This window comes from Trachypithecus francoisi, unplaced genomic scaffold, assembly GCF_009764315.1.
Source record: "Trachypithecus francoisi isolate TF-2019V2 unplaced genomic scaffold, Tfra_2.0 Lachesis_group2, whole genome shotgun sequence".
NCBI lineage: Eukaryota > Metazoa > Chordata > Mammalia > Primates > Cercopithecidae > Trachypithecus > Trachypithecus francoisi.
Genome location: NW_022681465.1, coordinates 134817519 through 134834935, shown reverse-complemented (window position 1 = coordinate 134834935; position 17417 = coordinate 134817519). Strand labels below are relative to the sequence as shown.

Genomic DNA, 17417 nt, shown 5'->3' with positions numbered 1-17417 from the left:
TGGTTCAAAACCCAGCTCTGCTACAGGAGCTTGGATGACCTGACCTTGATGACCTTGAGCAAGTTCCTTCACCTGCCTCTGCTTCTGTTTTCTTAGCTCCAAAGCCAAAATAATATACCTGCTTTGTTGAGTTGCTGTCAGGAGTCAATGAGATAATTATGTTGAAACAGTTAACAGAGTTAGAATATAGTAGGTGCTCATTACAAATTGATAGTATTTCTTTTATTTAGCCTAGAAAGGCCATGGGAAGGAATTCCATTGCTTTAAATTGAGCTTGCACGCAGCCCAGGATGACTTTGAATGCGGCCTGACACAAATTGGTAAACTTTCTTAAACATTATGAGACTTTTTTGCGATTTTTTTAGCTCACTAGTTATAATTAGTGTTAGTGTATTTTATGTGTGGCCCAAGATAATTCTTTTTCTTCCAGTGTGACCCAGGGAAGCCAACAGATTGGAAACCCCCGCTTTAAATTGTGAGGTTTGATCGTGGATCCACCATATAATCATTAGCTGTAAAAACCACATACTGCATCAAATTCCTTCCTTATGGAAATGGAAAAACAATATTGATGCTATTCTATTGCATTACCTTTTTGTTGTTGTTGTTTGTTTTTGAGACAGACAGAGTCTTAATCCATTTCTCAGGGTGGAGCACAATGGCACGATCTCAGCTCCCTGCAACCTCCTCCTCCCAGGTTCAACCGATTCTCCTGCCTCAGCCTCCCGAGTAGCTCGAATTACCCGCCACCAGGCTTAGCTAATTTTTGTATTTTGGGTAGAGACAGGGTTTCACCATGTTGGCCAGGCTGGTCTCAAACTCCTGGCCTCAAATGATGTGCCACCTTGGCCTCCCAAAGTGCTGGGATTACAGGTGTGAGCCACTGCACCCGGCCTATTCTATTGCAATTCCCATGTGTGTTTTCTCTCATTCAGATGTGAAGCTCCTTAAAAGAAGCAGTTCTCTCTCCTGGGCCCCACATACAATAGATACCAAAAAGTTATAGATGCTAACAATTCATCCTGATTACACAAAGAGGGAATGAGAGGAACAACTACGTCCACAGCCTTCTCTGATCAAGGAGTCTCAGTATAAGAATTACATATTTATTTTAATTCATCTTTTACTAAAATCCACCCCTTACCCCCAGTCTCAAACTGGCTACCTTGTTTTAGCCCACAGCCATGCTTTGCTTGCCCAGGAAATTATTTTAACTAATTTTAAATGTTAATGCCCTTAAGTAGACATACATACACTCCAATTTATCATGGGCCACGTCATCTCCCATGGACTCCCTCAACTGTATCAGCTGCCTGGCCTCTGAAGTCATCAGACTTTGCCACCCCTGCCCCAGGCAGAGCTAAGTGTGCTGCTTCTAGGTAGGTCTAGGGGCCAAGGATGAAAAGGGCTAGAAGTCAGGAGACAGGAATCCCATACCTGTATTGAAAGAGGGTGTCTCTGCCAAAGCATGGAGAACAGAGAGGAAAATGAGTAAAGTCGGAGATTATAATTAGGAAGATACTGCAGGAATGCAGGCAGAAAGTGATGTCAGCTTAAAGGAGGTGAAGCAGCAGGCCCTTTGCCCCCGGTGCTGGAAGCTCCTGACCCTCTGTCTAGCCAAGCCCACCACCACACAGCCCTGGTAAAGAGAGATTCTTTTCCTGAACTCTCAATCCATCTGTTAGAAATTACTACAGTGCAACACTTCTCAAACTCTAGTGCGCATCAGAATCATCTGGATGGTTTGTGAAAACACAGTTTGCTGAGCTCTACCCCCAGTTTCTGATTCTGGAGGTATGGGGTGAAGGACATGAATTTGCGTTTCTATCAAGTACCAGTAATGCTGAGGCTGCTGGTCTGAAGTGCATAGTTTGAGAGCCACCAGGCTAGACCAGCGTTTTTAGACCTTGGTTCCACATTAGAACCACTTTGGGACATTTTTCAAAAATTCAGATGCCCAAGTCATACTCTGGACCAATTACAAAAAGAATCTCTTAAAGGGTAGGACTCAGGAATTGGCATTGAAAAATCTCCCCAGTTGGGCCAGGCGCAGTGGCTCAAGCCTGTAATCCCAGCACTTTGGGAGGCCGAGACGGGCAGATCACGAGGTCAGGAGATCGGGACCATCCTGGCTAACCCTGTGAAACCCCGTCTCTAGTAAAAAATACAAAAAACTAGCCGGGCGAGGTGGCGGGCGCCTGTAGTCCCAGCTACTCGGGAGGCTGAGGCAGGAGAATGGCATAAACCCAGGAGGCGGAGCTTGCAGTGAGCTGAGATCTGGCCACTGCACTCCAGCCTGGGTGACAGAGCGAGACTCCGTCTCAAAAAAGAGAAAAATCTCCCCAGTTGATTGTTCATTGTTCAGCTAACATTGAGAACTACTAAGACAGAGGCTCCTAGAGGCCATTACCAGCTCTAAAATACTATGATTGCTCATGTCAACGTTTCTTAGTCCTTACAAGGAGTTTCAGAATTATATTTGGGAATCGATTGAAAATAGCCCTTTGCAAAACAGAAAAATAATATTCATTGAGTTTAAATGTTCTGTTGAGGAAGTATCTGCTGACCTCTTTTTCTAGTTAGACCCAAGTTGGTAGTGACATTGATAATGGTGGTGGTTTTGGAAGGTGGATAGGGAGCATGAGCTAAGTTAGGGTTGGGTGTATCATTAACTCACAAGATATTATAACCTGACTATATACACAAAGCCATCTAGACCCACTCTATTTTCCAGATGGGAAAATCCAGGCCCTGAACCTGACTCTAGACCCACTTCTCCCACATTTTTAAATAAATGTTTGAGTTTAGCACACTAGACAAAGTCATTTCAAGTACCTTAAGCTAACATCAAAGCCACGTTGACCTAAAAAAAAAAAAAAAAAAAAAAAAGAGGCCAGCCATGGAGGTTCATACCTGTAATCCCAGCACTTTGGGAGGCCGAGGCAGGCAGATCACCTAAGGTCAGGAGTTTGAGACCAGCCTGGCCAACATGGTGAAACCCCATCTCTACTAAAAAATCAGCCAGGTGTGGTGGTGGGCACCTGTAATCCCAGCTGCTTGGGAGGTTGAGGCAGGAGCATCATTTGAACCCACCAGGCAGAGGTTGCAGTGAGCCAAGATCGTGCCATTGCACTCTAGCCTAGGCAACAAGAGCAAAACTCCGTCTCAAAAAAAAAAAAAAAGAAAAGTAAAGAAACAGCTGTCAATCTGCTGCTCATTGTTTTCATCATTGGGGCCAATCATTCTGCCCAACTGCAACTGAACAAGTCAGAAGTCAGGCTGCCCTGGGCCAGTTTTTCCAAGTGCCCAGGTGAGGGGGATTTTTACTAACTGCTGGATCAGTGTTGTGTGAACTAATAGGGCAAAAACATCTATAGGCTTCACCAGTCAAGTAAAAAGACTGACTTTTTTCTCTCTTAAATGTAATGTCAAGAGAGTTGAAATCCAAAAGATGGCTACCTTCAGAAAACCACGTACTTATTCCATTAATGTTGCTATTGCTCTAAACATGCTGAGAAGTCCTTCACAGAAATGTCTTTCAGATCTGGTTTACTTGCCACACTTCTACCCAGCCAGAAGTCCCTCTCACTCAGGCACACATGTTTTTTATTCATTCATTCAACAACTGTTTGCTTTCATCTCTCTCCCAGGGCTCCTTGTGTTAGTAGTTATTAAAGTTTTCAAATAAACCTGTTGTTACTGACGAACATATTTCCATGAATTATATTTAGAGAAACTTATTTGGATTGCCTTGCTTTCGCATCCAAGCACTGCCCCTGGGTGAATATCCCTGTCATTCACCACATTTTACTCCCACGGACTCTTTCCTGTTTCCAAAATTAAATTCCCCAGGCAAGAATTAGCATGTGACACTGTGGTCATCTTTAAAGACACTCAAATGTGAAAATAAAATTATAGAAAATTTAGGAGTTTTAGAGGTGAGTCAATGTTGGCCAAGTGCAGTGGCTCAAGCCTGTAATCCCAGCAATTTGGGAGGCCGAGGCGGGCAGATTACCTGAGGTCAGGAGCTGGAGACCCACCTGGTCAATACAGTGAAACTCCATCTCTACTAAAAATACAAAAACTAGCTAGGCATGGTGGCGCGCACCTGTAAGCCCAACTACTCAGAAAGCTGAGGCAGGAGAATCACTTGGACCCAGGAGGCGGAGGCTGCAGTGAGCCAAGATTGTCCATTGCACTACAGCCTGGGCAACAGAGTGAGACTCCGTCTCAAGAAAAAAAAATAAAGAAGTGAGTCACAGTTATGGTGTGATTCCATGTCATTTCCTGCAATGTTAAGGAACCATAGGCTCTGCGCTGCTCATATCATACCTGCAGCAAGACGATGAACTCTTAAAGCTAGGCATAAAAGGAGAGATACAAACACATACGAGATGAAGGCAATTAGGGTAACAAAAGAACCAGAAATTATATCCCAGAAGCAAGGAGATTTGGAGAAACATGAGATTTTCCTTCCAATACCTGAAGAGTTAACAGCTCTCCAGTACTTCCCAGCATGCTTAGAGCAATATCAACATTAATGGAATAAGCACATGTTTCTCCAAAGGTAACCATCTTTTGGATTTCTACTCTCTTGACATTACCTTTACGAGAGAAAAAAAAAAAAAGTCAGTCTTATTGACTGATGGAGCCTATAGATTTTTTTGTCCTGTTAGTTCACACAACACTGATCCAGCAGTTAATAAAGAAGAGATGTTCTGTGTAGGCACAACAACTATTGTTGTAATATCATCCAGAGACAGATTTTGCCTTAAGTATTTCTTCATCTCAGAACTGCTCTGAGATGGAATGGACTCCCTTGGGTGTGGTAAGGAGTTCACCATCACTGAAAGTGTTCAAGTGTAGTGTGCAAGATCACTTAGCAGTGATTCTACAGAGATGATTAGAGCACGGACAGAGAAGGTGTGGTCTCTAAAGTACCTTTCATTCACGAAACTAAAGCAAGACTGGATCAATGACATCCACGGAATAAGTGAATCCTTTTTATGAAACAAATAAACCTCCTAAGACTTATTTTGACACTTGATTGTCATGCCGCCATCCTCAATCTAACATGCTACTGCGTTGTTAGAGGGTAAAAAGTCCATCTTCATCTTCCCTTCCATGCCGCATGTCGTTGAGGACATTTTTACTATCTCCAATGCAGTCTAGCCTGTAAACAGAAAAGAGGAGCTGATAATGGGAAACACAAGACTGGAAAACAAAACAAAAGACAGATGCTGATAAGTTACAATGCAATTATCCTTAAAGTTCAAAGGGCTCACAGTTCATTCAGTCTAAGCTCCACATTTTATAGATAGGAAAACTGAGGCTGCAGGGGAAAAAGAGTTTCTGCCAATCCATTATAACAAGGAGATAAAAAAAATTCTTAGCAAAATATAAAATCATGATTTCAATACATTTATTTACCAAAAGGTCTCTAAGTATGACCTTGAAAGGTCACCTTGCTGGGCATCAGTTTTCCTTCTTGTTAATACATATTGTGGTATCAATGCAATTAATTAGTGAAGGCAAGGCCTTCATGAATAATTTACATCAAGTTTTTACATTTCTTTTCCAAAAGCTAAAGAATAGGGCAGATAGCTAAAATCCCTTACTAGAGAATCTTCAAATACCATTTTTAAAAAGGCCCCAAAACAAGCTGCTCCCATGGTCTAATGGGGCAGAGGAACCAACTCCCAAGAATAGTATTCTACATGCTTTTTTCACTTTCCATATTGCCAACTCTCCTCAATAAACTCCAGTTTAACAATGGCCTCTTAAACTAATTTACCCACAGGTGAACAAAAAATTTCAGACAGAGTAGAGGGCCATATCACCTTCTTTCTTTGGCATGCTATACTTCTATTAATCCTACCTGCCTTGGTACTGGCATTTTGTTCAGACACAGTGTTAACCAAGACACAGGTTAATGTGAGCTAAATCTGCACAACTTTTTCACTTCTAATGTCACATTTTTCCAACTCTATGTTTAATTGGAGCACAAGCTCAAGTCATTAAACCACTGAGTAGTAGCTAATCATTTGTAACAGCTTGTACAATCATTACAACACCCATTCATGCAAGATCAATTACCTTGTGTGTTTCTGCAAACAATTGGTTTCCATGAGTTTCCCTGAAAAGACAAGGCCACAGTGTAAGCCGAGGGGCTGCGATGCATAGAACATGCAAAATGCTGGGGGAATTCCAGTATTGCCTCCCAAAGAGCAGACATAGGCCAAAGGTGAGAACCAGTGGCTGGCTTTGGCAGAAAAAGCCATTCCCTTTCCCAGGTCAAACACTTGCTATTTTAGACCACAGTCAGTGCTCAATTACACAGTTGTTCCAACATTCTGGGCAATGGTGTTAAGCTATTTCATTTTGAGTCATCTGCCTATCCAGAACTCAAGTACTCACTTGGGTTTTAAAACACTTCTTTATGAGACATACTCAGAATTTTCTGAAACTGTAACCATGCCTTTGTAGGAAGACTAACAGCAGGATTCCAGTAAATTTTAAATTTCTTTTTGCACCTGGGGCAGGTGTTGCACTATACAAGTTTCACTATTATTCAAATCAGCTGAGATGGTTACTAGTCTCATCTCCTGCCATACTGCCCTGAAACAGCTTTTGTTAATGAGTACAGAACAATTTAACCCCATTTTACAATGGTACCAGGTGCCATGTGCCTATAATTTGTATGAAAACCATACGCTCTGTTTCATGGCTCGTTTTTGTAGTGTTTTAAAACTTCTGGGGGTGGGGTGGGGGTGGGATGGAGGTACAAGGTCATGGAGCAGCTTGCAAATTTAATGAAAACTATAGACCTTGTCCCTTGAAAAATGCAGGCATGAACACATAAACACTTTTGCACATGATTTCAAAGGATTCACATTACCCTTGAAGTCCATCTATGGCCTCTAGGTTAAGAAAGCTTGCTTTCAGGGAACACATAAGGAAATCAGAATCAGGCCAGGAGTGGTGGCTCATGCCTGTTATCCCAGAGCTTTGGCAGGCCAAAGTGGGTGGATCACCTGAGGTCAGGAGTTTGAGACCAGCCTAGCCCACATGGCAAAACCCCCTCTCTACTAAAAATACTAAAATTAGCCGCGCGTGATGGCACGAACCTGTAGTCTCAGCGCCTCAGGAGGCTGAGGCAGGAGAATCACTTGAACCCAGGAGGCGGAGGTTGCAGTGAGCTGAGATTGCACCACTGTACTCCAGCCTGGGCAACAGAGTGACTCTCCGTCTCAAAAAAAAAAAAAAAGAAGAAGAAGAAGAAGAAAACCAGGACTGTTCGTGGTCTTTGTCCTGGAACAATACTAGCCACAAGAAGCGACAAGCTAGGGTTTTCTCAATCAAAGAACAAAGAAAGTGAAGAAAGTGAACAAAGAACAATACTTTCCTCTTAAGGCAGCAATAGGGATAAAATGAATTAGGCACGTCAAGAGTATACCATCAGGACTGGCACAAAAATGTCCAATAAATGAAGGTGCTCTTCTTCTGCTTTTTTTCCTTTTCCAAAATGTAAACTCTACTAGGAGGTTAATACACAGAGCCATTAGCAACTTGTGGAGAATGAGCTTACCTGTTACGTCCCTGACTGGGATGGGAACAATGACAGAACTGAGTCTCTTTGGGGAGGGATAAAGGGGAAGGAAGTGGAGACAACTCCAGATCCTCCTGCAGTCGCCAGGGTTCTGAAGTGCTCCATCACCTGGCCCTCCCTCCTTACCTCTCAGGAGAAACGCCACGAGCAATGCCAGGAGCACAAATCCCAAGCTGGGGGCAAGGATCATCAGTAGTTGGGAGATGGGCATTTCATTCTTCATGGGCACGGGCATTCCATCCATCTGATGGGACACAGGCAAGGAGATGGGCCCAGTCACTGCTAGACACCACCCTCACAGGATGACATCCCGGCCCAATAATACCTTATAACCACCAGCAGTTTCACTACATTTCACCACCTTTTGCCAAAAATCTCTGAAAACCTAAAACACGTGACCCATATCCCAAAATTTTCCAAAGTGTTAGACATCAGACATAAGGAACTATGGGGCTCAGGGGTCTGAGGATAAAAAATAACTGTTGTGAACTGTGTTTTCCACAGTCAAATCTCTTTCCTGGCCACTGCTCAAATCCTCTGAGCTCTCCCTAGCCCTGTGCCACTCTTTTCATGGCTGACTTAGGCTACTAGAGAAAACAGGATTAAAGAGAAAATGAAACTTAATTTTACATTTTCTACAGCAGTGGTTCTCAAAGTCTAGATGGGAAGCCCATGAGATCAAAATGATTTTCATGGGACATTTTTTGCCATTTTCACTATCATTCTGTCGTGAGATGTACAGTATACTTTCCCAGAGGCTATGTGATGTGTGACGTCATTGCTCTCACTTATACAGAATGTGGAAACAGAGATGAGAATCCCTCTGTCTCCTATTAAGCCAGATATTAATGAGATTTGCAAAAAACGTAAAACAATGCCATTTTTCTCACTAATTTTCTCATTCGTTTTTCTCACTCATGTTTTTTCAAAATAGAGTTAGTTGCCATAAAACATACTACGTTAGCACAAAGCGGGTTTGTTGTTATTTTTAAATACATTGATTTTTTAAAATGTTTAAAATATGGACACCTGTATGACAAACTTGCACATGTACCCCTGAATCTAAAGGAAAAGTTTAAACTTTTTTTTTTTAATTTTAAAAATGAGATGATATTTCGCTATGTTGCCCAGGCTGGGCTCAAGCTCCTACCATGGCCTTCCTAAGTGCTGGGATTAAATTTATTTTTTCTTTCTTTTTTTTTTTTTTTGAGACAGAGTCTCAGTCTGTCAGCCAGGCTGGAGTGCAGGGCTGCGATCTCAGCTCACTGCAACCTCTGCCTCCCAAGTTCAAGCAATTCTCCTGCCTCAAACTCCCACGTAGCTGGGGTTACAGGCACACACATCCAAGCCCGGATAATTTTTGTGTTTTTAGTAGAGATGAGTTTCCACCATGTTGGCTAGGCTGGTCTCGAACTCCTGACCTCAAGTGATCTGCCTACCTCAGCCTCCGAAAGTGCTGGAATTACAGGCGTGAGCCACTGCACCTGTCCCAAAACATTTTTTTTAATTGTAGAAATGTCTCAGTTTTTTCTGCTGAGCAGTCTAGAGAATCAAAAACAAAACAAAGTCTCAGTTTTAAGAAACTGATTTTTTTTTCTTTTGTAGAGACAAAGTCTCGCTCTTGCCCAGGCTAGAGTGCAGTGGCAATGATTACAGCTCACTGCAAACTTGAATTCCCGGGTTCAAGCAATCCTCCCACCTCAGCCTCCTGAGTAGCTGGGACTATAGGCACGCATCACATTGCCTGACTTTTTTTTATTTTTATTTTTTAAATATTTTGTAGAGACAGCATCTCACTACCTTGCCCAAGCTGGTCTTGAACTCCTGGGCTCAAGCAATCCTCCTGCCTCAGCTTCCCAAAGTGGGATTAGAGGATTGTGCCACAAGACCCAGGCTGTTATTTTTTTTTTTTGAGACAGGGCCTTTCTCTGTTGCCTAGGCTGTAGTGCAGTGGCACAAACAAGGCTCACTGCAGCCTCAACCTCCTGGACTCAAGTGATCCTCCCACCCCAGCCTCCCAAAGTAGCTGAGATTACAGGTACATGATACCATACCCAGCTATTTTTTTTTTAATTTTTATTTTTGTAGATACGGGGTCTCACCATGTTGCCCAGGCTAGAAACTGAGTTTCAAGAGTATAAAAAGACCCTGTGAGAGCCCCACTGCCAGTAACGTGTTCAAGGTGGTTTAGAGGTCCATGGGGCTGGCCAGCCTGAGCCTACTCACCTTCAAAGTCTATGCAGCATCAAAAAAGGACCCCCTCCCCAAAATCCCATGAAGGTTTATGAGCTTTTACTCTAGTAAGTTCTCGAGGGCCAACCTAAACATGCGGAGGAGTCAAGGACCCAGCTTAGGAAAGCATGTCTCAGCTTTGACATTATCATGAGCTACACACAAATTGGTGTCAGGAAAGGTACTCCTAAACGAAGCCCAAGATGTAGAGTTTGGTTCAATGGGGGTGAGACAGCTATGAATATCTCCAAAATGCACCTGCTGGATTTTTTCCACGACTTGGTGTTACTGGTTTTGCTGGCCTTGTTGGACTTCTTTTGGCTAGAGGTTCAAAATTAAAGAAGCAGGTATTTCTATCTGGTTTCATGGGATTAGCAGCCTCTATCCATTATCCACAACAAGCCATCGAGTTTGTAAAGGTCAGAAAGGAGAGATTATATGACTGGGGTTTACAAGGATACATAGTTGGGAAAGATTTTTGGAAGGAGAACTTTCTAAAGCCAGGAAATGTGAGGAATTCACCCGAAAATAAGTAGAAAATTCCATGCTCTACACATTTTAGTCAGTTATAGGTAAGCAACAGAAACTTCATATGGTCAATCAGTATTTTTACAGAAAAATGGCAGAAAAGTCAGTATTGAATATATTAACCTGGCGTTCTTCTTCAGGAAAAACTATACTAGGCTTCTGTTATCTTGGGTGATGCCATCCTACAAGCAAATGGATCTGAAATCCTTTCACTTAGAGATAAGGCACAAGCCTTGGAACTCCCTGTACTCATGTTGCTATTTACATACATGATTAAAATCCAAGTTTAAAAAAAAAAAAAAGTATAGTCCAGGCGTGTTGGCTCACGCCTGTAATCCTGGCACTTTGGGAGGCCAAGGCGGGTGGATCACTTGAGGCTAGGAACTCAAGACCAGCCAACGTGTTGCAACCCCATCTCTATTAAAAATACAAAAAATTAGCCGGGCATGGTGGCATGTGCCTGTAATCCTAGCTACTCAGGAGGCTGAGGCAGGACAATGGCTTGAACCCAGGAGGCAGAGGGTGCACTGAGTCAAGATTGCACCACTGCACTCTAGCTTGGGCAAAAGACTGAGACTTTGTCTCAAAAAAAAGAAAAAAAGGAGCATAAAGGGACCCTGACATCAAAAATATTGAGAGGTGCTGCTCTGTAGGCAGGCATTGAGGCATCTTGCTGGGGCTATGCCATCTCCATTGACCAAGCTATGCTCTCTCCCTCTCTTCCTGTTACATTCTCTAACACACAGAATCCCAGAGACAGTGGGCACAGCAACCAGGACAGGACAACAGACAGTGCCTGACAGAGAGATGCGGAAGAAGAAAAAGGGGATGGGGAAACTTTATTTATCCTTTACAGACTTCTGTACTGCCTGAAAGCTTTCACTTAAAATAGCTTGAATCACTTTTGTAATAATAAAAACAGTACCTTCAGAAAATAAGAGAAATATTGATGGTAGGTGTTGATTCTGTAGTATGTCATGAATTCTGGGTCACACAGAAAGAACACACAATGATCTTGCATGTTTTTTGTACTTTTTTTTTTTCTTTCTTTCTTTCTTTTCAAAGCATTGGCACATACAGAAGTAACAATCAAGGTTATTTCTGCCAAGAGTACAAGTCTATCAATTCTTGGGCTGTTTCATAATCGTTGCAATGAATTTTTCCAGTTAGCAATATCTTGCTTTTGCTAGTCCATCTCTGCAAAACTCTGTGGATTTTTTGTTTGTTTGTTTGTTTGTTTTGTTTTAAGAGACAGAGTCTCCCTCGGTCACCAGGCTGGAGTGCAATGGCGCCATCTCGGCTCACTGCAACCTCCGCCTCCTGGGTTCAAGCAATTCTCATGCCTCAGCCTTCTGGGTAGCTGGGACTACAGGCATGTACCACCAAGCCCGGCTAATTTTTGCATTTTTGATAGAGATGGGGTTTTGCCATGCTGGCCAGGGTGATATCAAATTTCTGGCAGAGAGTGATCCGCCCACCTTGGCCTCCCAAAGTGCTGGGATTATAGGCATGAGCCACTGTGCCTGGCCACTGCTGTGGATTTTTATGATTTAAGTGATATACTTCAAATACTTCACAGATTTTTTACCTGTCCTGTTTCTCTTGTTTTGTTTTGCTCAGGAACTGCAGTATCGGATGCTGGGAAGGAAAAGAGAAGAAAATGGTTATATGTCTGGTGGGGGAATAAAACATCACATCCTGAAATAGGTAATTAAGAGCCCATCTGGAACTGCAACTGATGTGTTTAATTATTTAATCCCGTGGTTTTTGTATAATCTATTTATGCATATTTGTTTTGATATGGTTTTAATGTAAAGTTTATCTGCTATACAACATTATCCCCCAGGAACATCTCCATTTTACAGATGGGTAGAGTCAGGCATTGGGCCAGCAGGTGATTGGCTCTAATTTTTCTGTAGGCCTCAGCAATTTATTCAGGATTTTTATCCAGCAAGAAAATGTGTCAGTTTTCTGGTTAACAAATATTTACTGAGCACCTATTATAGGCCATGCAGTGTGATAGCTAGCTGGACCTCATAGAATTTACAACTTAGTGCAGAAAACCAAATGTAAAAATGTAATGTAAATAGTTGAAAACATAATTAGTTACAAGTGCAAAATTCTGGGAAAAAAACCAGTATGAGTTGTTATAGGGACATATCATGAGGTTGCCAGACTTGTTCTGGAGGGTCAAGGAAAACTTCCTTGAGAATGGGAGTTCATGCTGAGAGGTGGAGTCATGTATGTATTCATAATCTATAGTTGAGTTACAAGGGAACCATACTGAGAATCTACCAAATGCTAAGCACTGTTCCAGGCACTAAGAATACTGTGAGACTGCGGCAAGGCCCCTACCCTCAAGAAATTTACAGTCCATTAGAGAAGAGAGACCGAAAGATGATTTCAGCCTAACAGGCCAAAGCTAGTGATGGAGCACACACAGGCTGCTGGAAGGGCAGGTAGAGGGAGAGGCATTCAGCTCAACATCGTAGTTCGTTGAAAGTTTTATCAGAATAAAGGTTCATGAGGACAGAGTCCCTGTCTGCTTGTTCACCACTGGGACTCTGATACCACCTGGCATATACTTGGTGCTCAATAAATGTTTGTTGAATAACACTTCTGAGTTAAGGTCGTGTAAGAATTAGCCAGGCAAAGAATGGTGGCAACGGTGTTTCAGGTGGACAGAACAGCATCAGCAAAGCTGTGGAAACAAGAAAGGGCGTGGTGCCGACGTCAGACGACAAGCAGCCATGAAGAGGTGAAATGAGGGGTGGTAGCTGCAGGATATGAGACAGGTGAGCAAGAGCCAATCAGGGAGGGCCTTTGTTTCCTGATGGTAAGTCTCCATTGGATTCTGTAGGCAATGGAAAACCACAGAAATGTTTAAGCATGATATGGTCCAGTTAGGAGGATAAAGGAACAGCCAAGATGACAGTTATCATCTAATTCCAGATCTGAAATTCTGAGCTAGTAAAACTAGAGAGAGAGAGAAATTTCAGAAATGCTTAGAAGGGAGAACAACAGGATATGGACGTTGAATGTGGAAGTGAGAAAGAAAAGTCTTTGATACCTCACCAGTTCCTACTTGAGACACCTGGCCATGGCCTGAGCTGTCCACTAAGACTGGGAACAGGGGAGGGAGTGGAGAAGGGTAAGTCTAGGGGAGAAAGGTGATAAGTTCACATTTACAGTCACTGAGTGACTGTGGGGCACATGCAAGCAGAAGTCGCCTAACAAGCCCCTGATGCATTTGAATCTAAATCAAACTCAGGAAAAGGGTGCAGTTGGAAATACTGATTCGGGAGTCATCAATATCCAGGGAGCAGTTGACCTCCTCAGAGTATATAAGAAACCCGGCCTGGGCACAGTGGCTCACGCCTGTAATCCCAGCACTTTGGCAGGCTGAGTTGGGGGGATCAAGATGTCAAGAGATCAAGATCACCCTGGCCAATATGGTGAAATCCCATCTCTACTAAAAATCCAAAAAGTAGCTGGGCATGGTGGCGTGCATCTGTAGTCCCAGATAATCGGGAGGCTGAAGCAGGAGAATCACTTGAATCCAGGAGGGGGAGATTGCAGTGAGCCAAGACTGCCCCACTGCACTCCAGCCTGGCAACAGAGAGAAAGAGACTGGAAAGAGAAAGAAAGAAAGAGAGAGAGAGAGGAGAGAGAGAGAGAGAGAGAGAGAGAGAGAAAGAAAGAAAGAAAGAAAGAAAGAGAGAGAGAAAGAGAGAGAGAGAAAGAAAGAAAGAAAGAAAGAAAGAAAGAAAGAAAGAAAGAAAGAAAGAAAGAAAAAAGAAAGAAAGAAAGAAAGAAAGAGAGAGAGAAAGGGCCGGGCGCGGTGGCTCAAGCCTGTAATCCCAGCACTTTGGGAGGCCGAGACGGGCAGATCACGAGGTCAGGAGATCGAGACCATCCTGGCTAACACGGTGAAACCCCGTCTCTACTAAAAATACAAAAACTAGCTGGGCGAAGTGGCGGGCGCCTGTAGTCCCAGCTACTCAGGAGGCTGAGGCAGGAGAATGGCGTAAACCCGGGAGGCGGAGCTTGCAGTGAGCTGAGATCTGGCCACTGCACTCCAGCCTGGGCGACAGAGCGAGACTCTGCCTCAAAAAAAAAAAAAAAAAAAGAAAGAAAGAAAGGGAGAGAAAGAAAGAAAGAAAAGAAAGAAAGAAGGAAAGAAAAGAAAAGAAAAGAAATCCATGGGCTGCATGTTCAAAGAGAAGAGTAGGGATCCTGGAAAACATCAGCATTAAAAAGTAGGCAGAGGAGATGGAGGAGAAAAAAAAAGAGAAGAAATGGTCAGAGAGATCAGAAAGTAAGAGCAGTATCAGAAGCTGGAGCAAGGAGAAAACATCCAGGAGGGATGTAAAGTCACATGTACAATAAAATCTTAAAATAGAAACAGAACTTAAATAAAACACACAGGGAGAGGTCCTGGATATAATAAATACCTAAGCTAATAATTAATGAAATTGATCATTGTTTCCCCAGAGCTTCCTTTGTACTTAAGGCAAAAGGATAAATGTGGGAGATTTTTGTAAGGCTCATAATTTGGTATCAGAGAGCTGATTTGTTCATCAGGAAAGTGACTTGTTAAATGCCTAGGAACAAGGGAGAAATTCAGCATGTTTTCATATCCTAGAACTAAGTTATTGTTGTTGTTTTTCTCTCTACAATTATCCCCTACAGCTGAAAATTGCAGGTAAGAATTCAAAATTCCTACCCCTGTTCTGTCAAAATCCTGTTGTATTACAATCATTTGTGATGAATAAGCCTGAAATTGAAACCATCAAAGGGAAAAGCCAGCCTGGGTCCGTTTTGTCAGCGCTAATCTGTATTTTAAATTGGAATCGTCCAATGGGAGAGACATTTTGCCAACACAAATGCTGCTGCATGATACCAAACAGCACTTTTTTCCTTCTTCTTCTTCTTCTGAAGATGCTAAAAGCCCAAATGGGAAGCACTCCAAGGGCTACGGTGTCATACACAGAATGGTAACACTGAGAACAAGTTGATGGTGATTTTTCTTCCTTGTGAAACGTAGCCATGCCAGTGGCCAGGGGATGGGGGTTAGAAAGGGCAAAACTGCTGATTTCCAGGTTGTCTGTGTTCCCCCAGCCCTTAGAGTCTCAAGTCCTTGAGCTCTGACACATGTGCACTGAGACAAAGGCAGGAGCCTCCCAGAACTTGGTAATAAAGCAATTCTGCAAGAGGGAAGTATAATGAGTAGCATAGTGTTACTACCCCCTCTCCCCACCGAATCATATCCACCCAGAAACTCAGACTGTGACATTGTTTAGAAATAGTATCTTTGCAGATGTAATTAGTTAAGCTCTTGAGAGGAAATCATTCTACATTTAGGGTAGGCCCTACATCCAATGATTGGTGTCCTCAAGAGAAGGGGTCACAGAGAGACACACACAGAGAAGGTCATGTGAAGATGGGAGAGACTGGAGTGATGCTGTCATAAGCCAGGGAATCCCCGGAGTACCAGAAGCTAGGAAGAGGCAAGGAAGGGTTCCCCTTTAGAGCCTCCAAGGAGAGCATGGCCGTGCCAACCTCTTGATTTCAGACTTCTGCCCTCCAGAACCGAGAGAGAATAAAAAGTTCTGTTGTTTTAAGTTTGTGGTACTTTGTGTTACAGCAGCCCCAGGAAATACATTCAAAGGACTCAACACACAAAGATTGAAAGCAACCTTAAACGGGGGTAACCAACCTAAAAAAAAGTCAGGAAGTGGGTGCTGAGCACAGGTAAGAAGACTAAATCCAATGAAAGATCCTAGTATTAAACTCCAAAGAGTATAAATCTAATGTCATATTATTATTAAAATTCCATTGAACTTTATTTATTTATTTATTTATTGTGGAGACAGTCTCGCTCAGTCGCCCAGGCTGGAGTGCAGTGGCGCGATCTTGGCTCGCTGCAACCTCCGCCTCCCAGGTTCAAGCGATTCTCATGCCTCAGCCTCCCAAGTAGCTGGGATTACAGGTGTGCACCACCAATTTCTTGTATTTTCAGTAGAGATGGGGTCTTGCTATGTTGGCCAGACCAATCTCAAACTCCTGGCCTCAAATGATCCGCACGTCTTGGCCTCCAAAGTGCTGGGATAACAGGCGTGAACCACTGCCCCCGGCCTCACACTGAATATTTAATCCTCACAAGCAACCCTATGAGGCAGACATTATGCCATATTGCCAGTGAATAAACTGAGGCCCATGGGGTTGAGCAATGTGATGGAGGTTGGACAGGTGGTAGCTGTAGAGCTGGTATTTGAACTGTCTGACTGACATAAATACCTGTACTGTTAACAATCTCATTATGCTGGAGCTCAAGTGCCTTGTACCATGTAAACAGCATGTCCTACTGACAGAAGAAAAGAATGTTCAGGACAGTGATTTGCACTGAATGTACCAAAAGGATAGTTTAGGACAGTGTTCTCTAAAGAGGGCTTGGCACTTACCATGAGTGTAGTAGGCAATCCACTGACTGTGGGGAAAATGACATCTTCTATTTACATTTATTTATACTTTATCTTTTAAACATTTTCCAGAAGGATATATTTCATAATGTACAGAACAAATTGGTAAACAAATATAAATAAGCATCTTAATAATAAGAATACATTATTTTTCATCAGAACACATTATTAGTCTGGTCTAGAGAAGAAGGAGTCATTCGTCTCTCAAATGTAGTTTGGAGACTGTGGTCAGCAAAATAACGACACCCAAATATGTCCATGTCCTAATCTTCAGAAACTGTGAATATGTTCTCTTACATGGCAAAAGAGATTTTGCAATGTCATTAAGTTAAGGATCATGCAATGAGAAGATTATCCTGGATTATCTGGTGGGTCTAATGTAATTACAAGGGTCCTTATGAGGAGGCGGCAAGAACATTAGAGAAGTCAGAGGATGTGTGATAAAGGAAGAAGAGCTCACAGAGATATTTGAAGATGCTATGCTGCTGACTTTCAAGATGAAGGAAGGGGTCACAAGCCAAGGAATGCCTCTAGGAGCTAGAAAAAGCAAAGAAACAAATTATCCC

At 42.8% G+C, this 17417-nt stretch overlaps 1 protein-coding gene and 1 pseudogene across 1 annotated transcript in view; one reads left to right on the top strand and one right to left on the bottom strand.

Annotated features, from left to right (window-relative positions):
- Positions 1–4927: 4927 nt before the first annotated feature.
- TIMD4 (T cell immunoglobulin and mucin domain containing 4) overlaps positions 4928–17417 on the bottom strand; it is a 43203-nt gene continuing 30713 nt past the window's right edge. The window contains exons 6-9 of the mRNA XM_033180492.1: positions 11958–12007; positions 7736–7853; positions 6097–6136; positions 4928–5173 (exon numbers count right to left, since the gene is read on the bottom strand). Of these exons, the coding sequence (XP_033036383.1) occupies positions 5089–5173; positions 6097–6136; positions 7736–7853; positions 11958–12007 (293 nt within the window). The 3' untranslated portion in view covers positions 4928–5088. The remainder of the gene's footprint in view (positions 5174–6096; positions 6137–7735; positions 7854–11957; positions 12008–17417) is intronic.
- LOC117064649 lies at positions 9125–10377 on the top strand (annotated as a pseudogene).